General features: G+C 47.1%; 2 protein-coding genes across 19 annotated transcripts in view; one reads left to right on the top strand and one right to left on the bottom strand.

The window, feature by feature from the left end:
* The window catches only part of CRACR2A (calcium release activated channel regulator 2A), a 163,027-nt gene that overhangs the window by 131,770 nt on the left and 6,090 nt on the right, over nt 1-25,167 (top strand). For 3 of the 5 annotated variants that reach the window (XM_038576493.1, XM_038576490.1, XM_038576492.1), the window contains one exon: nt 901-6,335. The exons of 1 other annotated variant lie outside the window; for it this stretch is intronic. The gene's annotated coding sequence lies outside the window, so the exon portion shown is untranslated. Of the gene's footprint in view, nt 1-900; nt 6,336-25,167 lie in introns of those variants that run through there. One more of the 5 variants, XM_038576491.1, reaches the window with a different exon arrangement.
* Nucleotides 22,530-25,167, bottom strand: part of PRMT8 (protein arginine methyltransferase 8) — a 104,468-nt gene continuing 101,830 nt past the window's right edge. For all 14 annotated transcript variants that reach the window (XM_038576496.1, XM_038576501.1, XM_038576502.1 and 11 more), the window contains 2 exons: nt 24,191-24,312; nt 22,530-23,420 (listed from right to left, as the gene is read on the bottom strand). In XM_038576496.1, the coding sequence (XP_038432424.1) occupies nt 23,337-23,420; nt 24,191-24,312 (206 nt within the window). In that variant the 3' untranslated portion in view covers nt 22,530-23,336. The remainder of the gene's footprint in view (nt 23,421-24,190; nt 24,313-25,167) is intronic.

Here is a 25,167-nt window from a genome sequence, read left to right as displayed (position 1 = left end):
TTCTGCATAGTTCCATTCCCCATTCCATATGTTGTTATTATCACAAATTACATCTTTATACATTTTATTTCCACCAACATAGATGTATTGTTATTGCTTTATGCAGTTCTCTTTTTCTTAAAAAAAATATTTTATTTATTTGAGAGAGAGAATACAAGCAGGGGGAGTGGCAGAGGAAGAGGGAGAAGTAGGCTCCCTGCTAAGTAAGGATTCCCCATGTGGGGCTCCATCCCAAGACCCTGGGATCATGACCTGAGCTGAAGGCAAATGCTTAACTGACTGAGCCATCCAGGTACCCCTATGCAGTTTTCTTTTAAATTAGATTTTAAAACAAGCCATCAATGAAAAATACATTCATAGCATTTTCTATATTTAATTATGTAATTACTTTTACAAGTCCTCTTAATTTGTTGATTCAAGTTACTATCTAGTGTCTCCCTTCACTAGTATTTCTTGTAGGGAAGATCTACGAAAGACCAACACTCTCAGTTTTGTTTATGTGAAAATGTCTTGATTTATCCTTCAGTTTTGATGGATAGTTTTGTGAGATATTGAACTTTTGGTTGTCAGGGGATTTTTTTTCCACTTGGTACCATCCACTGTGTCTGGCCCCATGGTTTCTGATGAGAAATTAGCTGTTAATTAGCTGTTAATCTTATTGAGGCTCTTTTTTATATGATGAGTTGCTTCTCTATTGCTGCTTTCAAAGTTCTTTGTCTTTGACTTTCAACAGTTTGATTTTGATGTGTCTCGCTATGGGTCTCTTTAAGTTCATCCTACTTGGAGTTTGTTGAGCTTCTTGGATATGTAGATTGATAGGTTTCATCGAATTTGGGATCTTTTTGGTCATTATTTCCTTAAATATTCTTGACACCTTTTTTCCATCTCCTTTCCTTCTAGAATTCCTGTGATGCATACGTTGGCATGCCTGATGGTGCCCCTCAGGTTTCTGAGGTTTTGTTCATTTTTTCTTCATTACGTTTTGTGTTCCCTACACTGGATATTCTATAGCCCTATCTTCAAGTTCACTGATTCTTTCTTCTGCCTGCTTAAATATGCTATTGGGAACTTTTCATTCCCATTATTGTACTTTTCAACTCCAGAATTTCTATTTGGTCTCTTTCATAATTTTTATATCTTTGTTGATTCTATTTGGTGGGGCATTGTTCTCAGACTTTCCTTTGGTTCATTAGAAATGGTTTCCTTTAGACCTTTGAACAAACTTAAAATAGCTGGTTTAAAATTTCAAAGACCTCGCATTGCTAGCTATCTGTACTGTGCGCAAATCAAGTTCTACTTACTAGTCCTTTCTTCCTCCCTCACACTTCACACAACATAGCCAGGACTTGTCTCATGCTTTAGCCCCACTTCTAACTTCCTCCCTAAAGCCTTTCCTGTCTTCTGTGTTGGATGACTGACGTGAAACTCAGAAATCCTTCAGATCTGAGAAACAACCCTTCCCCCTTGAGCTTCTGGATATCCTGCTGGAGATGAGCTGCCCAAGGTAATGTCCACCTCCTTGAGAAAGTGAAAGGAAGCCAGACATCCTCAGGCAGCATTCGCTTTTCTGCCAGGAAGCCAGACATTCCACAGTTTCACTCCAAAGGGATAGATGGGGGAATACTACAGATCAGAAGTGTTTAATTACTTCAAAATGATGAAATCACAGTACACAAACATACAGAAACAAATATTTAAGTAATTTCTTGCTGACTGGGCTTAGGAGCACTGTCACCTCTCCTCTCATTATTTGGGGAAAAGAAATTGGCTACACAAATTCTAACCAAGTTCAGTCAAAATCTTTAAGATTTTACTTTATTAGTTATTTCTTCCCTTCTTATCTGGGTGTGTGTGTGTCAGGGTGAGGGGTAGGGATGATGATGGTTGACATGATGTAGGATCTTTCTAAACCTTTCCCACTTCCTAACTCTATTAATATTCCTAATAATAAATATGCTAATTATCAGCAGTAGCAGTAACAAAGAACATCATAACTCCAACTTTCATACAGTTCAGTGGAACCAGTTGCAGTGAAGTGCCCTACTTAGGAAGAACCTTGCTGGAAATGATGGGGGTTGGGAAACCATATGGTGCTTGGCTGAGGACCTGAAACCAATAGAAACTGAGATGGATTTGGTGAGGTTGTATCGTTTATCATCCTAGGGAAGGACTGAGTCAAGTCCAAGAATGAGCCCCTCTCTCAGAGCTGGAACTTCATCAGCTCTTTGGCTCTGATTCAGAAGTGGTACTTGCAGGCTCTTGACATGCACCAGGAGACTCTCCTCCCAGCAAATGAGGACTCCTAGGGCCAGTGAGGCATATGTCATCATAATGAATTATGACTGGATCCATCTGACCTATAAAAGTAAATGCTACCCATGAAAACATTGCACTACTAAGCAAAAATGCCCAAAAACATGGACAGAGGGAATGGGCTTTTATTTTTAACTTGGAATTTAAACATGTAGAGCTCAAGGAGCCTCATAATGCATTTAAGTAAGATGACTATGTATCTAGAATTCATTGAGCGTGTGTAGCACCAGGTCAAGGACAGAGTGTCAGGGTATGATTTAACATCCAGTCCATAGGCTCCCCAAGGCCATTCTGTAATGATATTGTATTGTACTTATTTATACACACTGCCCACAGGGCTTGTAATGAGTGAAATGCACTGGACTGAACTCCCGAGGGCAGGAGCATTCATCTCTGCCTCATGTTTGGCATAGTGTCTGGCAAACAATGTTTGCCTTATAGGAACAGTTGAGAATAGAGCATCATTTCTCAAGAACAAGGCCCAGCACTTGGTGAGCCACTCCAATGGAGCCTCAGTTCCCAGAGGCTGGATGACTGGATCTCTGTAGTCTGGTGGACCCATGGGGTTCCCTCACTGCTTCAAATGATTTGCTGCTTCTGGCTCTTAAAACGAGTGCTGAGAAGCATTCCAGCTGCTGTGATTCAATTGCATTTCAGACAGTGTGATGCCCATCAAAGCATTCCATCTCATCACCCTGCAGCCTCCCCAGCTGTTGCTAGTAGCAATCCATTACCCTCAGGCAGCTCAACAACTCAATTTGACTTGGGCTCCATGCCTTTGTGTATAAAGATGCCTCCCTGCTTGGTTCTCTTCCTTCCAGATATAGAACAGACCATCTTTACCAGGCTGTGCCTCTCCCAGATGTTTTCTGTAACCTCTAAAGATCAGCTCAGAATACAAACCTGCACACAAGTTGTGTGGCCTTAGGCAAAATCTGGAACTGCTTGGGTGTTCTGAACCCTAGCTTCCAAATCTGTTAAAATAGAATTCCCTGTCCTACTGTCTGCTAGTGTGAAGGTCAAACAAGAACTCTAGGGAAAGGGTTTAGTCAACTGAAAGCCTCTAGACAAATGTTAGTTATTACATCATCTTCTATCTCCCTGTGCAAAAGACCAAACAAAATAAGAAACAAAGTCCCACACTTCTTGGTAACCAGAATCTGGGGCCCTAGGTAAAAGCATCTCCCATTTCCCTGGGCTAGTAGAATAAGGAAAATTTGCATTCCTTCAAGCTACAGATTCCTGTCAAAGAATGCTTTGTCATCTTTCCACTCTGCCTTGAAATAGGGCAGGGTCCCACCATCGCAGACTACGAGGTTCTCACTGACAGGGTTCTTGTCTTACTCATTTTTCTATTTACGTAATAGATATGTTGTTGTCCAGTCAAGACTTCAACAGTTCACTCCTAATTGAACTACCTTTACACATATGGTTTATAGACTCTTTCACTTTGGGATGGTGAAAAGCTCTGGAGTTGGAGGAGAGTGATGGTTGCACAGAATATTGTGACTGCACACAATGTCACTGAATTGTGCATTTGTAAATGGTTAAAATTGCAAATTTTACATTTTGTATATTTTACCATAATATAGTTTTTTCAGAAAACACTTTCATAAACATTTTTATTCCATGAATGAATATAAGGTTGGCTCTCTTCAATGCCTAGCGACTGAGGATCTAAGGTATTTGTCTCAGGCTGTATCAGAGTTAAGGGAGCAAGAAAGGAAGACAAGCTTACTTAATGCCCTTGATGCATTAGTGTACTCAAGGGGGAGGAAACACCTGGAAACCCACAAGTATACACCAGCATTCCATAAAAATGCCATCACCCTAAGACTCCCTTCCTTTAAGGGCCTCAACCAGCCCCACTCAACCTTGGATTCGACTGGAGAAGGACTCTCAGGGCTCCTGGCACTTCTACCCCTACACTTCTCTTTATGGGTTTGGCTCCATTCCTTGTAGAAAAGCTCCTGGGGACAGGACCTTCATATCCTATGTGCCAACAGGAGGGGCTAACCTGGTCTCAGAATGTGGGCTGAATAACAGTGTGCTGAATGAGACGAGAAAAAAAAAAAATGAATGACAAGTCTTTTGTAACTCCTGAAATTTTGTTGCATTGACTACAGCAGGAAATACACTCATTAGCATCCAGAAATACTTTGGTTTAGAAAGATCTATGCTATAATCACTTATGGTAAGGAGACTAGGGACAAGCATAGGAGGGCTGGAGTAGGAGAGGACCCAAATACTGTGTTCCATGATGAAGGGCCAACTTGGGCATTACACTCACTCTGAATGACTCAACAGGGCCAGATTAGGACCACCCAGCACAGAACATGGGGATTATGATCCATCCTAAGGAAGTATGTTCCAGTGAGCACTGCCCAGCAATGGAATAGGCTGCCTCACCAGATAGTGAGCCCCTAACACTGGAGGTATTCAAGCAGATGTTGAACACTCTGTTCTTAGGATTCCCTCTACCTCTACCCCACCAACCCTGAGAGTCTGGGATTGTTTTGAAGTGAGACTGAAGTAAAAGTATACTAGTATAAGATGTGCCAGGGAGTCTAGATGAGTTGACCAAGAAGCATCCCTGGACCAGGAGAATGTTGAGCCGGTCCATTTCTCCAGTTGGTTTTGCCACTCACCCTTCTCTATGTTCTCCCCTGCCCCACGTTTCCCTCCCTTTCCAGTTTTCTTCATCTCTCTTTCCACCATCCACTCCCCATGCTCCCACTGCCCAGAAGTAGAAAGCACCTGGCCTAAAAGTCTTCCCGTTCTTCCACAGCTTGCCTGGCATGGGGAGAGGTGCTGCATCTTTGCCAGCGTCCTGCCAGCTCCTCTATTGTGGCAAGTGAAATTACCAGCTTCACACTGCGGGTCTATTTAAATCAGCCTTTCATGTCTGATGGATTTAAAAATATGCTAGAAGTCAGCATCTTAAATACAAGAAACACAAACAAGCAGATGAGGCTGCGTTTTCCTCCCTCTGTGCCCATCCCACCCTCTTCCCTTCCTCCCACTCTCTCCTGCCCCCTCCCAAGGCAGTTTTCATTCACGAGGCCCATCTCCCCCTCTCCCCACCCTTCTCTGTCTCTAGCTGGCACAGCAGTCTTCAGCCTGAGCAGTGGCTGGGAACCCCAGAGTCTAGGTTCCCTCTTCAACTCTGTGGGACACGAACAAGGCCCCCCAGCATGAATGCTGGCACCCTCACTCCCCACATGGTGTGGTGGCGGTGGCGGGTTGTCTTCTGCACTGACTGTCGTGTGCAAAGGTAGCCCCAGACTGAACCCAGGGCAGGCTCACCAACCTGCCTCCTGTCACAGATGGGGAGGCTGTAGCCCAGGCAGGAGGGATGACTTGCTGTGATGCTGGCTCCTGGCCCACTGCCCTGGCAGGGCACAGCCCACCTTCCCAAGCGTGTGTGTTCAGTTTTTCAGGAAGGCCATTTGTTAGCCCAGAGCCCCACAGCTCCCAGTAACCCACCTGTGAGAGTTTCTCAGGCTCCAGTCACAGCAAGGGTACCTGTCTGTCCCCGGATACTGAGTGGGGATGACCTGGGGCCATGGCCCACTTTGGTTGACCCAGCCCAATTTTCTCCAGCTACAATTTAAGTCATTCTCCCTAAGCTCTATCATCTCTTTGAGACTTGATAAGTGGTCCCCGCAGCAGGTCCTCAGCCCATGGGCCGCTGGTCAGCTCCAGAGTTGCAGTGAGGAGACTAGGAGAGGCTGCCTCACCTGGAAGTGGCTCTACTGCTCTGTCCGTGGCTCGGGTGAGGTGGTCGTTCCACCTGGTGGTCCTCAACCTTGGATGTCTACTGGAATCACCTGGGCAGTTTTTCCTTACTAGTTTATTTATTCTACTTCTACTTGTCTTATTGCTAAAAATAATGCCAATCTTCACCCCCCCCACACACACCAGAATTTCTGATGTAAGTAGAAGTTAAAAGAGCTTTAAAACTTTTGCTTAATATTACTATTATTAGCAATAAAAATAATGGAATGGAATAATGTGAAAAATCTGCTTGTGTGTGAACCTTTTCTTGCCCTTGGATCTGCTCTTGTATGCCTCTGTGTCTTTGCCTGTGCTGTTCCCTCTGGCTGGATTCTTTAAGAGAATGTCAAGGACTTGCTTACAGCCATGCAGCAGGCCATCAGCGAAGCAGATGGCCTACTGGGGCTCTGAGGCCTCCATAGTATTACACACCCTCTCATTACCAGGCCTCAAAGAGCAGCCACATGCTGATGCTCCACACTCACAAGGGACAGTCGGGGCTCAGCTGCTACACCGAATTCACTGTATGTCTGTGGATATAGCGTACTCACACACGTACACCCCACATGCTCACACATACTCATACATAGAACTATACCACATGCCACACAGGTACTCATACACACACACTCATGCAGGTACCACACACACCCCCCAAATACTTACACACCATACATAGACACTCAGACACATCACATACTCACCAAACGCACTCATATACCACACACCACACATACTACATACTCACACCTGTACCATACACCTCACACACATGTACATGCAAACATACCATACACTCAGACCTCATACACACACCAAATACTTACACACCATACACACACCACAGACTCAGACACATCACACACATACCACATATATACCACACACACTCACATACCACACACGATATACTCAGACACCACACATTCACACGTGTATGACACAAACACCACACACATGTACATGCAAACATACCAAACACTTGGACACACCACATACACCATCACATCACATACTCAGATACCACACACTCACACATATACCACACACTCTACACACCCAGACACACACATTCAGACACACAACACACACTCTCAGACTCACATACACACATTCACCAAGAACATACCACACACACCATGCACTCAGACACCACACACTCATGCTTGTATCACACACAAACACACCACACTCTGTGATGAAACTACACACTCTACCCATTCCAATTTCATCCCTGACCCCTCCTCAGTAGTCCCACAACTGATGGCTTGAAATGCTTTCCACGAAGGTTTGAATATGTGCTATTGTGCCAAGCAATACACTAGGCCCTTGGACCATAAAAGGGAGAAAAAAAATCAGGGTGCTCAAAGTCAGTGGAACTTTACAGCAGCGATGGGAAATGAGAGGGACAGTGCAGGGTGCTCTGGGACGTGGGAAGTTAGTGAGACTAAGTTGTCTCTGGGTTTGGAGTTGGGGGAGCTTCCTTTTATCAAAGGATTGAATGGTGGCCTGAGAGCAGGAAGGTAAAGGGGCGCCCTCCAGCAAAGACAGAAGGGGAGCAGTCCAAGTCGTGGGGAAGAGCAGTGGCGAGAAGAGAAGGGGAAGAGGGAAGATGGTCTGGGGATCCAGCAGTGCTGGCTGCCAGGCTTGTGGGCAGGTGTAGGATGAGGATTCTAGGGTCAGGGATGGAGCAGGAATTGGGGGTGTAAGCAGATGAGACCAAACCCTGAGAGCCCACCTGGACCTAAACACCATCTTGTGGGTGACAAGGAACCAGTGGAGGGTTGTTTTTTTTTTTTTTTTTTTTTTTTAAGATCTCATTTATTTATTCATGAGAGACACAGAAATAGAGGCAGAGACAGAAGCAGAGGGAGAAGCAGGCTCCATGCAGGGAGCCCGATGTGGGACTCGATCCCGGGTCTCCAGGGTCACATCCTGGGCTGAGGGCGGCGCTAAACCACTGAGCCACCCGGGCTGCCCACAGTGGAGGGTTTTAGAGGAAGTAACAGGGTCAGATCTGTGACTAAGGGCAGGAAGAGAAGTAAGGTTTTTCTGTGCTGGTCCCGGGACCTGTGGTGAGAGGACCAGGATGTGGTGAGGAGGGAGAAAGAACCTCATAACCAACCAACCTCAACTTCCAATGTGACCCCTATTTGCTCATGAGCCAGGCCACATTTTAAACCTTGGCATTCCCACAATCCAGGGTGCTTCCAGGCAGGTAAATACTTCCTCCTTCTCAGATAGGGAAACTGAAGGAATCCATAAAAATCTGCCTTTTGCTCCTTGTCCTGCTTTTATCCTTGCTAAGACCTGCACCCCACTTTACACGTACCTCATAGGGCAAATAATGTGTGTCCTCCTTGGAAGGGACAGAGAGTCCGTGATTTCTTTAGAAGTCATCCAGCATAACAGATAACATCTAAGGAAGGACTGGATGAGAATGACCCCATGAAGCCATGATATACAAGTGCTAGACATCTTGGCACCAAGATCCCCTGACTCCAAGGAATAAGTGACTTATAGAGGACACCTGGACCCTTAGCCTTGTTCTAATCAGTTCCTGGATGCCTTAGAGGATACTTACATCAGAGCATAATCCTCAATAAAAATTCCAGGCCCCAAGAAAAGACGAGTCTTTGCTCCTTTTCTTTTCCGAGTCTCCCAGATGCTGTCTGTATCTGCTCTATAACTTCAATAAACTCTGCTCTCACTCCCTGCTGGCTGGCATTTGCTTTCTATCCTGCACGTAGTCAAGGACCTCTCTTGTCTCTGCCCTCTGTGTCCTTGGACCCAGCCAGCCTGCATCAATCCCGTACCTTAAGTCATTAAATCTTAACCACTGATTTTTTTCTAAATAAATACAGCGAACCTTAGGAAAGGTGGTTTCTCAGAATGAGATGGGGATTATACGCTGCAAACCTCAAGCCAAATAAAATTAGATTTTTGTATCATCTACACCTTTGAATTATCCAGACCCAAATTTCCATGCATATAAATAGTTAAAGCTAGATGTGGTTTGTGGGCTGGGCAGGAGTAACAGAATACCCACGAGTATAGAGCACTTCAGAGTTTATAACTTTCTTTCATGACATCTTCTATGGATCATCTTCCCTCTGTGGGACAAGACACTCAATGAACATCAAGACCTCCTCTAGAGCAAGGCTGGCCAGCAACAGAGCTGGGACTTATTCAGCCCCCAAACTCTTAAGTCTGGGGCCAGAGTCACTGTGCTTAGATGTGATCACATTGTTTGTCCTCAGCTTCCATCTACTATTTGTCAATCCGAGCCCCCTCTACCTGATGCTGGATAACTGTACAGTCCCACTCCTCCCACCCCTTCCCTCAACTTCCTCAGAACCCACATCTTCACAGGCCTCCTTGTTTGGGGACACTCTGGGGAATGACACACAAAAGGGAATCTAATCAGAGATAACCAATAGGCAATATTAGCAGAGCCAAATGAAGTCCATACCTAGATGAGAGTCAGTCAGCCTCGGCCAGCAGGCAGCCAGTACCCTTAATTCCATTTCCTCTTGGTTATTAAAATGATTTTCCAAGAGATAGTCCCATTTCAGGAGAGTTACAGACTAATAAAGTGCAGTGAAGCGCCCAGAGAAGCCTGCAGCTGGGCCTACCCTTCCATTTCCTTTGGCTGCTCACTGGCAAAGCCTCTGGGGTGTCTTTCTGTAGTCCTGGAGGGACCTTCATTCTCCACCCTGAGCCATATTTCTCACCCTGACCCTGGGCCCCCCACCCACCCAAAAAAAATGTCCAGCAGCCATTCTCCTTTCTCCCACTGAAAAGTCTGGCATAGGATCTTCTTGGAAAACTCTGAGCCCAGGGTCACAAAATAAGAGCCTTGAAACTATAGAATGTGAAAATCACAGATTCTTCAGGCTGGTGCTGGGAGCAGGTGAGAGGGATGCCTGAAGATCATCCCAAGCAAGCACCTTTGTTTCATAGATGAGAACCCTCAGGCCTACACGGGCCGGCCACACAGGAGGTCCCAAGAACAGAAGCAACAGGTGTACTGGCAACCAGCAGGAGTGTCGTGGCAGCATGTCATCTGCTCCTTTGGCAAATATTTATCCAGTGTCTATGATGGGCCATGGGACTGTACTCAACATTGAAACATAAACATGAATTAGCTATAGAAATTTCCCTCTAGGAGATTGCAGTCTCGGGGCGAGGGGAACAGACACAGAAACAGATTCTGGTAATTACAGAATCATAGGTGTAGGCACAGAAAGTTGCCCAGAGACGCAGGGAGTGTGGTTCACACTGGTGAGGTTCTCAGAGGCCAACATGTCCAGGTCCTGGAGACACTCAGAGCCTGGCATAAGTCAGAGCCTTAGCCTGTAATCATAGCAATAATAGTGAAAATATACCATGTTGACTGCGTCCCGGGCACAGTTTTTTTTTTTTATAAATTTATTTTTTATTGGTGTTCAATTTGCCAACATACAGAATAACACCCAGTGCTCATCCCGTCAAGTGCCCCCCTCAGTGCCCGTCACCCAGTCACCCGCACCCCCCCACCCACTACCCCTTCCCCCACCCCTAGTTCGTTTCCCAGAGTTAGGAGTCTCTCATGTTCTGTCTCCCTTTCTCATACTTCCCACTCATTTTTTCTCCTTTCCACTTTATTCCCTTTCACTATTTTTTATATTCCCCAAATGAATGAGACCATATAATGTTTGTCCTTCTCCGATTGACTTACTTCACTCAGCATAATACCCTCCAGTTCCATCCACGTCAAGGTAAATGGTGGGTATTTGTCGTTTCTAATGGTTGAGGAATATCCCATTGTATACATAGACCACATCCTCTTTATCCATTCATCTTTCGATGCACACCGAGGCTCCTTCCACAGTTTGGCTGTTGTGGACATTGCTGCTAGAAACATCGGGGTGCAGGTGTCCCGGCGTTTCACTGCATCTGAATCTTTGGGGTAAATCCCCAGCAGTGCAATTGCTGGGTCGTAGGGCAGGTCTATTTTTCACTCTTTGAGGAACCTCCACACAGTTTTCCAGAGTGGCTGCACCAGTTCACATTCCCACCAACAGTGCAGGAGGGTTCCCTTTTCTCCGCATCCTCTCCAACATTTGTGGTTTCCTGCTTTGTTAATTTTCCACACCGGGCACAGTTCTCATTGAATCCTTACTGCTTCCTCTGAGGAAGATAGTACTGCCAGTTTACAGGTCAAGGAAACTGAGGCAGAGAGAGGCTAGCTCCTGTGCCTGGGGTTACTCAGCCAGGAGACGGAGAACTGGGGTCCTAGCTCCAGAATCCACATTCCAGTGTAGCCAGGTTCCTCTGCTCCCTAGAGACTACAGGTCCTCAGGACCGTGGGCAGCCTCCCACCATCATGGCCAGGTATGAGCTCCTGGTCCAACTCTGCTCCACACAGCTGGCAGCCTGGGGCCTGAGTCATGTTGAATGACCTCGGGTTTCCCCAAGCTCTGGCTTTGCTCTGACCTCCCAGGGTGTCTCTAATCCAGGCATCTGCAAAACCACCTTCAGAATTGCTTCCAAGCAACAGGATCATGTGCCTTCTCTCTTTGGCCCCAGAAAGCAAGCATTTCCATCTACTGTGGGCAGGGACTCTACTTGGAGTTGTTTCTCCTTCCCTTCCTCCCTAAGAGAGCCCAGAGTCACCTGCTTGTTCTCATCTGGGGCCCTCAGTTCCAAGAACAGGGAGCTACCGTTTATAAGCAGCTGCCACATGCTGCATGCTGTGTGGGGTGAGTCAGCAGGACATCTCAGACTACCTCATCTGACACTTGCAACGACCCTGGAGAATGGCATTAGTCTCATCCACATTGAACAGAGGAAGAATTCACATAGTAACAAAGACTCCCAGTAACTCTCAGCAGGCCTCAGAGCCACTGGCTGCAGGAGTCACACTTCAGGCCCAGGTCTGTTTCTCTCCAAGGCTGGCTGGAGTTCAAGGCGTCATCCATGACCATGAAACTGAGTGGTGAATCTGTGAAGCCTGCGTCTTTGGCTTTGAGCACAATGCTGTATCCAACTGAGCTAACCAAGCATGGCCAGAAAGCAATTGTCATAATATCAGAAACCCATTATGACCCACGAAGCCTCTGAAAGATCCTTCAAGAATCCGTCTGTGAGTTAAAAGCGATGCTGAGCATTATGCTCCCCTGGAAACAGTTGCCTGGGGCTCAGAGACAGGAGAACCATCCAGAGATACAGAGCCAGCCTTATACCAACCCTACCAACCACCTTCTGCCTCCCAGACAATTACATCCTCTGAGCCGAGGGGAAGCCAGCCTTGTGAGGAGAACAGTATGACATGACACCAGAAAGGATAATGCAAATAATCTCAGAGTTGCACAAATTGCTCCTTTGTAGATCCCTGAATGGTGAACAAGGCATTCCTACAATGAAGCAATTTGTATTCAAGCCATTTTCCACAGCGGCATTCTAGAGAAGCCTCAATCTCCACCCTCCACTCGTGGCTCCTGGAGGCCCTGCTGGATTTATGTTGACCTTGTCTATGGTTGTCTGTGGTTTTCTGAAGCAGGCAGTAGGTTAAGTCTATTACCGGATTCCAGAGTAAAGGACTGCCAACTTGAGCTCATTAAATTGTGAGCATGTGTGGTGGGCAAATATTGTCCTGTCACTTTCCTGATTAAACCCTCAGTGGCTTCTCAGTGCCCAAGGCAAGTATCTCCCTGACACTGTGCCTCCCAAGGCCCTTGACCGTGGGCCCTAGCTGTATCTTCTCACTGCTATCCCCTGGCCCTGGCCTTTGTTCTTCTCTGCTCCTCTTTTTCTTTCTTTCTTTCTTTCTTTCTTTCTTTCTTTCTTTCTTTCTTTCTTCTTTCTTTCTTTCTTTCTTTCTTTCTTCTTTCTTTCTTTCTTCTTCTTTCTTTCTTTCTTTCTTTCTTCCTTCCTTCCTTCCTTCCTTCCTTTCTTTCTTTCTTTCTTTCTTTCTTTCTTTCTTTCTTTCTTCTTTCTTTTTTTTTTTTTAGATTTTATTATCTATTCATGAGAGTGGCAGAGACACAGGCAGAGGAAGAAGCAGGCTCCCTGCAGGAAGCCTGATGGGGGACTCTATCCTAGGACTCCAAGATCATGACCTGAGCCAAAGGCAGATGCTCAACCACTGAGCCACCCAGGTGCCCCTCTTTTTCAAATATGTCACATTGTGGCCACCTTTGGGCTGGGCCTTGACACAGATGCTTCCCCATCTCTCCCTCCTTTGCCTCACTCCTCTGCTTCTGCTTTTGTGAATTCCTATTAAAGTTGTATCTTCAGAGAGACTCTCTTTTTTATTTATTTATTTATTTATTTATTTATTATTATTTTTTTTTAAATTTGTATTTATTTATGATAGTCACAGAGAGAGAGAGAGGCAGAGACACAGGCAGAGGGAGAAGCAGGCTCCATGCACCAGGAGCCCGATGTGGGATTCGATCCCGGGTCTCCAGGATCGCGCCCTGGGCCAAAGGCAGGCGCCAAACCACTGCGCCACCCAGGGATCCCGAGACTCTCTTTTTTAAAGATTTATTTATTTCAGAGAGAGAGAGAGAGAGATAGAGAGAGTGCAATGGGGGGAGGGGCAGAAAGAAAGAGAGAGAAAGAAAGAGAGAGAGAAAGTAGATTCCCCATTGAGCGACATGGGGCTTGATCCCATGACCCTGAGATCATGACCTGAGCCGAAATCCATAGTTGGAGGTCTTAACCGACTGAACCCCCCAGGCATCCCCCAGAAGCTCTCTTGATTTCCTAGTGCTCTTACTTCCTCAGCCTCTGCCTTTCCTCTTTCCTCATATTTATCATTTTTATTTAGGCTCTGCTCCTCCCTTAGCCTGTAAATTCCAAGAGGGCACACGCACTAGTTCTGTTCACTCCTGCGTTCCCAGTGACTACCGTAGAGTCTGCTCCATGGGAGGGACTCAAGAAATATCTACAAAAGGGAGGAAGTTAGGTAAGACTACTCACTTTGCTCTTCTGGTTCCAACTGGGACTGAAACTACAGGCCTGGTGCTTCAGATGAAGTAGCATCCCATGCTTGATCTGAAAGCCGCACCCTGTCTCCAGACAACAGGTGGTGAGGGCATGCCCTCCTGCTCCCAAATAGATCCTCCATGTTTTGTGATGACATGCTAATCCTAGACCATGCGGCAGGGTGTGCAACAGTATTTCTGCATCTCTAGGCTTTGCTCTTGTCTTCCTGCACAGATGCTCTCTTGGGAGGCTCAATCCTTGCTCTGGGCACAGAAAGGGATTGCTATTGTTCTGTTCTTCTAACGCCCTCTGACTCACAATACCACAGTGGCATGTGCCTCAGACACATTAATGTCAATTTGTGACAATGGGGAGGTGGCTGGTTATTTCCTATTAAGTGGAGCCAGATAACTCTCATGTAAGCATTTATGTGGTTATTGCCGTCCAGATGAGGTTCCCAGCCAGGTCCCCACCTCATCCCTCTTGCCAGGCCCAGAACGCGTTTCCAAGCCACTAACCCTGGCCATCAAACAGAATAGATGCTCTGAGCACACAAACTCAATACATTATTTATCAAAACCAAATACCACTAGAGGGAAATTCTTCTGGGAAAAGCAGCATGTGTTGGATTCCAGAGTAAAGCGAACATTTTGGTTTGCTACTGCTCTTCTCCACGGGATGCAAACCAGGCCCTGGATGTAGACTCTAGGCTCAGTCTCAATGTCCCTGGGAAGTCCTTACATTTTGAAATGCAGGTGGACAAAGCCAGAAGGGGAGGCCCTGCCCAGAGTACCCTAGGTGGGTTAATTAATGAGAATTAATTGAGGATCTTTTAGTTCTAATGGAGGGACACACATTTGTTGGTGTCAGTCACTTCCTGATGCAGGTTTGGGAGATCTCCACAAACCACTTGTGAGGCCTTTAAAGAGCTAATGAACAGGAGCCACCAAGCAGGCCACTTTAGCCCAGGGCTTTTGGCAGAAACTCTATGTGTGTGTCACCTGCAGTGACAGGCCTGCCGTCCTGGGGCCTTGCTGGCTGCTGACCGTGGCTCTGACAGCAGATCCTGCACCCACCAGGACCCTCAGAAGCCCACAGGCTCAGGCACTGGCATCCAGGTATGCTTCTCGATAATGGAGTTGGAATGCAGGACAGAAATATCATTAAAATAGCAAATATAACCGGAATTGCGATCGTGCCTTACTGGTTCCAGAGATGCTTTATGTTTATCTCATTTCATCCAGGTCATCTCTTTTTGAGTCTTGTGGATGTGGAGGGACCTGCCCAAAGTCACAGTTAGTAAGTGGCGTCACTGGGGTTTGCCTTGGTCTGTGGCTCCAATCCTCACAGCCTGTGGCAGACTGTCCAGTGACTGATGCTGCCTTTTCGAAAGGGGGACTGCAGGGCCTGGGTCAAGTGACCCAGCAGCCCAGGAGTTCCTTCTGCTCAGTTTGCCGAGGCTGAGGTATGAGCTAGAGTCCAGTATTTGGGAAAGACCCTTTTCACTTCTGCTGTGATAAATGACCTCCTTCCGGGCCGTCATTCTCTGATTATGACAGACTGGGCCCTTCTACGGAATTCATAGATAGCAGGGCAATTCAGGCATATTTTCTTCCTGTTTCATAGGCTTAATGAAGGAGAGATGCTAAGGAGGCCAATACCTCACCACTCACACTGACACAGCTTGTGTTCCAAGCTGCACTCAGGCTCTGGATATGGTGGGATAGGGTAGAGCAGGCTGTTTAGAAACATGGCCGAGGGACTTCATTTCTCAGTTTGGGGGCAGGAGTGAGCCCAGCCTGCCCAGAGACTGACAACTGAGAGTGAGGCCATGAGGGTAGGGTGATGCCTGCTGGCTCTGCTACATGCCATTGGCCAGCTCAGGGCCTGGAATTCATTAAGTATCCAATAAGTGCTGTTGGCCAAACTTCTGATCCTTGAACATGTTATGTCTGAGCCTTAGCTGAATATGAGCTCATTGCTTCTAAGGCATTGGGCTCAAGGCAGCCTGGGAGGCTCTAGACATGGAGCCAGGAAATTCATTGTGGTTACACAGGTGTGAGGAGATCACCCAACCTCAAGCAGGCTTATCCTCGCAGTCCCAAGACCACAGGCCAGGGGTTGGGCACAGCATGTGGCAGCCCAAGGTTCTAAGATAAGTGCCACATGGGTGGGGTTGCACTCAGAAGCCAGGTATGCAGAGTGGTGCTATTCAAGATTCCAGGCAGGGACCCAGAAAAATCTGTCTTCAGGAAGAGGGCTCCAGGGTGGGGGACCTCTGTGCAGTGGCAGGGGTGGGGTAGGGTATGAGAATAAGACAGAGTTCCCCTAGTATGTGAGACCCAAAGGTTAAAGAAAGGAGATCACCCCATGGTCACAGCTGGCCATTAAGCCAAGGACAAACCCTTAGCCAGGTGACTGATCGATCCAAGGCATGAGAATGGTCCGAGATGTCTTTCTTAATTTCACTTTGTTACAGAGGTCTGGATTCAGGCTGGGCTTCAACATAAGGTGTCAACTATGGCACCAAGAGGAGATGAAGGCTATAGAGACAGAGGAGCAGAGAGGGTCTGGCACAAGGAAGATAGCTCCATGGGGTGGCTTTTACAAGAGTAAGGAAAATGTCAGCATGCCTCCAGGGCCACAGATAGAAGAGACAGGAGCCTGGTAGTCCTAGAAAGGCTCCTGGACACATTCCATGAAGTCAAGCTGGCCAGCTGTCACCCTGTCTCCTCCCACCTGCCCCCCGATGCTGTTCAAGGAGATAGAGAGAAGCCAGTTCCTGTCCTTGGAGCCTACGTTCTAGTGGGAAAGAGAGACCATACATGCAATGGTCCTCAGAGTGACTCAGGTAGAAGAGTCCAAATAAGATCACAAAAGGCCCTGTGGCTGTGGATCTGGGAAGAAGTACTAGGAATGGAATGGAGAAGTTCCCCCAAAGAGGAAGAAGGGAAGAAGAGAGACAGGAGTGCCACTCATAGGTTTTTTACAGTCTTTTTAAAAAGAAAAAAAAGCAGAGTCAGAGACAGAAAGGCTTTCACAAGTGAAGTCATCTTTACAGCATCTCTACTGTTATGCCAAGACCTCATCTCACACACCGACTTCTATTCAGAACATGCTCCAGGCAGATATTGCTTATTTTCTACCAAATCAGAGGGAAATTACAGTTCCCACTAGAGCATTTCAGTGGGCAGGAGGAAGGGACTGCTGTGCCTCTCTAGGCTCCAGCCCTGCAGCCCAGGAGCAGCGCCAGGAATGGCGTGGCAGAAGCTGGAGACCCGGGGCTGGGGTAAGCTGCAGGGGTGACCTTCTTCCTCTGGTAGCTGGAAAGACCCATGGTCTCTGCTCAGCTCAGTTGTCCCCTGGGCCCCTAGGGATGTCTGGGAGGCCTGCAGGCCCCAAATGCCTAGAGCAACTGGTGGAGTGGGGGTCACATCCTGGTTAGCTACCAATGTATGATTTTACCCCTTTGACCATGGGTGGGATCCTCCATCAGCTTGGCTGGGCTCCCTGCCCAAGGAAAGGCAGAATGTAGAGGTTCCCCAAATGCCACCACAGTGAAAACCCACTGATGAGTTTCCCTCAAATGCCCTCTGGGGGAGCCTCCACCCCTAAGTCATTCTCCAGCCCCCTTCCCTCTCCTAATACATCCACTGCTGTCTCCTCAAGTTTTCCTGTCCTTCTCGTCTAACACATGTGGATGAAAAGCATTACATGATGCTTGCTGTACGTATCTGCAGATACGAGTGGCCTCCAGGCCTGGGTTCAGAGGGATCAGCATGGGGAGTGGAGGGGCCACTGGGCGGGACTGTGGTCATGGTCCAACTCTGTTACAACTCCACTCCTCCTTCCGGGACCTCAGTGGGCCTCCCCTACAGAATGGGTGGGGTTGCATCTGCCCTCACTCCCTGGACTCTGGGGAAGCCAACAAGTATGTTATGGAAGGGTAAAGGCTATTGGTGCTGGAGTCACACTGATCCTTCACAAGGGCACTGCCAGCCCCAGGACACCCCACCCACAGCCAAGCCAAGGGCTCTTCTGCCTCTGCCCCATCTGGGGCCTGCTCAGCTCTACCCACTATCTCTAAATGGCCCTTCTTCCTTCCCAGCACCTGGGATATCTCTCTCAGGGGAGATGACACAGATGAGATTACCTATCTCAGAAGCTAAAGAATAACCCAAACCCAAACCAAATCAAGACATTTCACCATACCTGGCAAAGTACATTGTATTTCCCATCTTACAGAGATCTATCTGGTTACCTTGCTTGGACTGAGGCTACAATTTTGCTGACAGGTCACCAATGGAAAGCATGATTGGCTCCAAATTGGAACACAAGACAGCCTTTGACTAGCTAGAAGGAAACAAACATGGGCTCTAAGGGGTCCAGCACAGCTTTTCTCTGAGCCTCTGAGCCCCATTGTATAGTTTTTGCACTACACTACAGCACCAGACCAAGGGGCAGTGGGGACTGAAATTCACTTTGCCTGCCAAATGGAACAACCACAGAGCTGTGTGTGCCTTCAGGAGGCCCCCTTTAAAAGCTAAGCAAAGACCCCACACACACACACACACACATCTGCCCACGGAGCCTGTCCCCCTTTCTGAGTGATGATGGTCCCAGAGAGAATATTTTGGAGCCAATGCAGGCAAGAGATAGCATAAAGATGCAGGTCAGTGAGAAATGTGGTTCTGGGCCAAGTGATGGGCACCCAGCCGAGACCCAAATGCTACTTGGCAGCAGCTCTTGGTGAAATTGCACAGGACTCACAGCAGGAGAGAAGGAAAGAGATAAGGTCCAAGATAACACTGACCTCAGAGTATTAGGGCCAGGAGGACTCTGGGGTCACCTCAGTACATCATTTTCAGAGGAGTTTGGTTTTCTTGGTTCCTTTTCATTTCTTTATTTCATTTTTATTTACTTTTTAAAAGATTTTATTTAGTTATTCATGAGAGACACACAGAGAGGCAGAGACACAGGCAGAGAGAGAAGCAGGCTTCCTGAGGGGAGCCTGATGTGGGACTTGATCCCAGGACTCTGGGATCATGACCTGAGCTGAAGCTAGATGCTCAACCACTGAGCCACCCAGGCATCCCTCATTTTTATCTTTAGTAATAGAGTCCTTTTCCCGAAGAAAATTAAAACAGACAAGGGAAGAATTGGATTTCCTTGTTTGTTTTATTCTGGAGAGACAGAAACCCAGAGTTCTGCCCAACTTGACCCTGGCACTTCCCCCCAAGCCCTAGGGCTCCCCAGGACACGGTGTGGAAAACATTCACCTAATCCATCTCCCTTTCCTCAGTGGTGATAAAGAAAGTGATGTGACTTGCCCAAGGTCCACGGGGCATGGAAAGCAGAGGTAAGCTTACACCTCCATGACCCAGGAGCCTGGTCCTGTTCCTTCCCATATGGCAAAAAGGCAGACCCTCAGGCTCCTTGGCAATTGAATCTTCAAGGCAGCTAAGTCTGGGTCCCTGCCCACAGGTAAGACCTGTCTTTCCCCTAGGTTATCATTCCCAGCCACTTAAATCCCTCATCTGGTTCTGCCCTCTCCACAATGGAGCCAGAATCTAGAACCTGAGCGGTGGCAGGGCTGAAGAAAGTGAGAGCATTGGAGATTTACCAAACATGCTGGGAGAAAGAGCTGCAGGAGGAACCTGGAGAACTGTCCTAGGACCCAGTGTCTCCCTGGGCTCAGTAAGAAGGCTCCATTCAAGGTGGATGAGCTCCTGTTAGCACAGAGGGTGACAGACCAGGCCAGCCACTGGTCAGGGGTGAGGGAGCAGGGACAAGACCATGCGGTGCTGCAAACTCTCAGCACCCTGGACAAGGACAATCCCTCCACTGGCCTTCCACTCGGACCCTGCCCCAGTCTCTTCCCAGGGAGGGACCCAAGACCTCCATTGTCTGCTTTCTCCAGGCCCTCCCAGCAGGATGCATATCCCAGAGAATCTCCTGTTCCTAAGCGTGATCTCCCTCCAGGCTACATGTAGCCTTCTCTTCTAAAGCACTCTTGGTGCACATGGAACTTTTTCCAGAATAGACCACATACTAAGTCACAAATCAGGTTTTAGCTGACACCAAGAGATTGGGATTATGCCCTGCATATTTTCAGACCACAATGCTTTGAAACTAGAACTCAATCACAAGAAGAAATTTGGAAGAAAAACACGTGGAGGTTAAAGAACATCCTACTAAAAGATGAATCAGTCAACCAGGAAATAAGAGAAGAATTAAAGAGAAACTAATGGAAACTAATGAAAATGAAGATACAACTGTTCAAAATCTTTGGGATACAGCAAAAGCAGTCCTAAGAGGGAAATACATCGCCATACAAGCATCCCTCAAAAATTGGGAAAAACTCAAATACACAAGCTAACCTCACACCTAAAGGAACTGGAGAAAGAACAGCAAATAAAACCTACATCAAGCAGAAGAAGAGAGATAATAAAGATCTGAGCAGAACTCAATGAAATAGAGACCAGAAGAACTGTGGAACAGATCAACAAAACCAGGAGTTCGTTCTTTGAAAGAATTAATAAGATAGATAAACCATTAGCCAGCCTTATTAAAAAGAAAAAAGACTCAAATTAATAAAATCATGAATGAAAGAGGAGAGATCACAACCAATACCAAGGAAATACAAACGATTTTAAGAACATAATATGAGCAGCTATACGCCAATAAATTCGGCAATCTCGAAGAAATGGATGCATTTCTGGAAAACCACAAATTACCAAAGCTGGAACAGGAAGAAATAGAAAACCTGAACAGGCCAATAACCAGGAAGGAAATTGAAGCAGTCATCAAAACCTTCCCAAGACACAAAGTCCAGGGCCAGATGGCTTCCCAGGGGAATTCTATCAAACTTTTAAGGAAGAAATAATACCTATTCTATTAAAGCTGTTCCAAAGGATAGAAAACGATGGAATACTTCCAAACTCATTTTGTGAGGCCAGCAACACCTTAATTCCAAAACCAGACAAAGATCCCACCAAAAAGGAGAATTATAGACCAATATCCCTGATGAACACAGAAGCAAAAATTCTCAACAAGATACTAGCCAATAGATCCAACAGTACATTAAGATTATTCACCATGACCAAGTGGGATTTATCCCCAGGATGCAAGGTTGGTTCAACACTCCTAAAACAATCAATGTGATAAATCATATCAACGAGAGAAAAAACAAGAACCATGACATTTCACCAAAGAAGACATACTCATGGGAGATCCCTGGATGGCTCAGTGGTTTAGTGCTTACCTTCTGCCCAGGGCATGATCCTGGAGTCCCGGGATTGGGTCTGACGTCGGGCTCCCTGCATGGAGCCTACTTCTCCCTCTGCCTGTGTCTCTGCCTCTCTCTCTGTGTGTGTCTCTCATGAATAAATTAAAAAAATCTTTAAAAAAAGAAGAAGAAGAAGACATACACATGGCCAACTAGCACATGAGAAAATGCTCCGCATCACTTGCCATCAGGGAAATACAAATCAATACCACGATGAGATACCACCTCACACCAGTGAGAATGGGGAAAATTAACAAGACAGAAAACAACAAATGTTGGAGAAGGGGCAACCCTCCTGCACTGTTGGTGGGAATGTGAGCTGGTACAGCCACTCTGGAAAACTGTGTGGGGGTTCCTCAAAGAGTTAAAAATAGAGCTGCCCTATATGCACTGCTGGGGATTTACCCCAAAGATACAGATGCAGTGAAAAGCCGAGACACCTGCACCCCAATGTTTCTAGCAGCAATGTCCACAATAGCCACACTGTGGAAGGAGCCTCGGTGTCCATCGACAGATGAATGGATAAAGAAGATGTGGTCTATGTATACAATGGAATATTCCTCAACCATTAGAAACAACGAATACCCACCATTTGTTTCGATGTGATTGGAACTGGAGGGTATTATGCTGAGGAAGTAAGTCAATCGGAGAAGGACAATCATCATATGGTCTCACTCATATGGGGAATATAAAAAATAGTGAAAGGGATTATAGGGGAAAGGAGAGAAAATGAGTGGGAAAAATCAGAGAGGGTGACAAAACACGAGAGACTCCTAACTCTGGGAAATGAACAAGGGGTATTGGAAGGGGAGGTGGGTGGGGGGATGGGGTGACTGGGTGACGGGCACTGAGGGGGCCACCTACGGGATGAGCACTGGGTGTTATACCATATGTTGGCAAATCAAACTCCAATAAAAAAATACACACACACACACAAAGCACCCTTGGTTAGCTCACATCTCCCCACCTTACCGGTAAGTCCCTTTTCCCACCCCAAGAATTTGCAGGGAATGTGCCGTTGGACCAGTCCTGACTTCATGGCTGCTTCTACCATGAGCTGCCTTCTGGGAGCTGGGAGCAGCATCTGTTGCTCCTTTGATCTTCAATTGCCGTGTGGCCTCTGTTGTCCTCCGATGCCTCCCACCCCGGAGCACTAGCAACACAGCCAGGCCATCGCTTCGCTCTCATGTGCATTTATTGAGTGCCAACAGAGTGCGTGGTACTATGCTCAGGGTTCAGAGCCACAGTCTAGTCAAAAGGAGACCAGAGCTAGTACAGAGAACATTTCATAGTTGCTTAACATCTGTAGGGGATGGGGAAGGGGGAGAACTAATCACAAAACAAATTCCTATTTGAAAGCAACAGAATCTCCTCTGAGAGTAATAGATATTCTACGCACACGCACGTACGCACTCGCGCGCACACACACACACACCCTGAATGAATACAGAAATATACCCATATACAGGTATTGTGGGTAAAGAAACTAATATATATGCTGTGCACATACACACACGCACACACACGCACACACCCACACACACGCACACACCACCTCACAGATAGGTAATCTGGCTTATGCTATCAAAGACACTATGTCTCCAGGTTCTAGTGAAGCAATCTGTCCTAGATGCCTGCAGCATGCAAAACTTGGAAGTTCCGGAGGTTCACAGTTAAGGAGGACAATGGGTATACATGTGTACTTTTCCATCCTCGGGGTCCCAGCCACAGCACTGGAGGTTGCTCTTTGTCGGCGACAACAAAGCCTCTGTGAAGGGCTCCCAGAGCAGAGCTGAGGAGCTGGAGGCTCTCTGTCCAGTGGCAGGGCTCACGGGAGCCCTGGTGAGTTCACCAATCTTCAAGGCAGAATTTAAAACTCTGGTTTTCGAGTGTGTAGTCCTGCAAACGGTATTCCTTGTGACAGAGCCGCAGATCGAGGTAAGAGTTTCTCTTCTTGCTCGCTCTCTGCAGCTTCCCTCATGTGCTAACGCATTTTGTAGTCATTAGATACAGATGTTTCACACAGCTGTCCCTTAAAATCCAAATCTACTGTGAAATCGAGGTCTCGCTGCAAAGAAGGAGCAAAGGGTCCCGGCATTAGTGTGGTAGCAACGCAGGCACCACCCACTCCTGCAGGCAGAGGGATGGGTAACTACCGTGTTTCTAAGGTTTTCTAGCCAAGGGGTTCCCACGAACAGCCCTCAGGAATCTATTCTGGTGTCTCATTATCCTCACAGGAAGTTCTTTGATTTCTAACCTAAACCCTTCCTGTTATAATATAGAAATGTTCCCTCTGATTTTATCCTGAGAGAAAACAGAGTAGGGTGTTGAGTCTTCTGTGGCACAACCCTCAAAGCATTCTCTAGACTCTTTCAACACACATGTTTGCACCCGCGGTTACTCAAAAAGAATCACACAATCCCCAACCCCCCAGGCCCCACTGAAGAAATGTGAACTGAATATCTTCCAGGCCACCAGAAGCTGCTATTTCCTGGCTGGGCTGTTCTAAATGAGCTGAAACCCATGACAACAGCCTCTGTGTTCAAAGCCCCTTGGATGAAGAATTGGAAGCTGTCCTCAAGGCTGAGAGTCCAGAGTGGGGTCTATGGAAAAATCTATCACCCTTGAGTTTTAAGGTGCCACGGCTAGAGGCCTTCAACAACAGCCAGTCAGATCTAAACCTGGTTTTCTACTGCTCCTCCCCTGGGACCTTGTCTGGTTGTACACAAGGCACCTGGGCACTTGGGTGAGGGGGTCCTGGGAGCTCCCAGGAGTCAGTTCCATGGGTCCCTTTCTCTCTCTGACCCCAGCCCAGGCAGAGACTGCCTCAGTACTCACAACATTTTTGGCATTTGGCTTCATGGATATGGTCCCATAGATTTCCTCCCCTCTCCGGACAGTGAGGTAATCTTCCAAGTAGAAGACAGTCTGCTTCCAGTGGGTGTAGGGGGCATCAGGGGCTGAGGGGAGAACAGGGAGGTGGGAAGGAAGGGTCAGAGAAGATATCTCCAGAAGAACTGAGACTGAGACCCTGCCTGGAAGTTGCTGGGCTTCTTCTTGGACTCACTGAACCAACTCCCAGCACTCTTGCAGGGTCAACGCCTAGCCCCTGTGGTCTGCCTCCATGCCCTAGGAATCCTCACTCAGCCCCAGTGCTCCTCCTTCCATCAAATTCCCATCTCCTCAAGGCTGCTGATTTTAGTAGGGAATCAGAAGATAAAGTTGCTCATAATACAAGTTCACCAAGGGGGTGGGGTGAATACCCTCTCACCAACTAAACTCATTAACACAAATGAAACTCAAAATGCTACTGTTTTTAAATTAGTTCAACAGAGTGAAGATGTTCAGACAGTTTAAAGGGGAGATTTGTAGAGTAGGGTCATCCTGTCTCCCTTTAAATGACATCATGTATGCAAATTCCATAGCTAAACCGGTGTCCCACTGATACCCACAGCCTACACATAGCTTTCCCAGCCACTTCTCAGCCCTAGAACCAAACCTAGTATACTTGGCCCAAGGCTACTGTGGGGTCCTCCAAACTGGATCAAAAAGAAATGAGGGTGCCTGTGTGGCTCAGTCAGTTGAGTCTCTGGCTCTTGATTTCAGCTCAGGTCATGATCTCAGGGTCATGAGATGGAGCCTCACATCAGGCTCCATGCTCAGCGAGGAGTCTGCTTGAGATTCTCTCCTTCCTTCTCCGTCTGCCCCTTCCCCTGCCCCACTCATTCACATGTGCATGCTCTCTCTCTCTCTCTCTCTCGCTCTCTCTCTCAAATAAATAAAAAAATCTTTAAAAAAGAAAATAAGGGATAGCT

Source organism: Canis lupus, chromosome 27 (genome assembly GCF_011100685.1).
Source record: "Canis lupus familiaris isolate Mischka breed German Shepherd chromosome 27, alternate assembly UU_Cfam_GSD_1.0, whole genome shotgun sequence".
Taxonomy (NCBI): Eukaryota; Metazoa; Chordata; class Mammalia; order Carnivora; family Canidae; genus Canis; species Canis lupus.
Note: the sequence above shows the minus strand (reverse complement) of the source record. Positions and strands in the feature narration are given on the sequence as shown.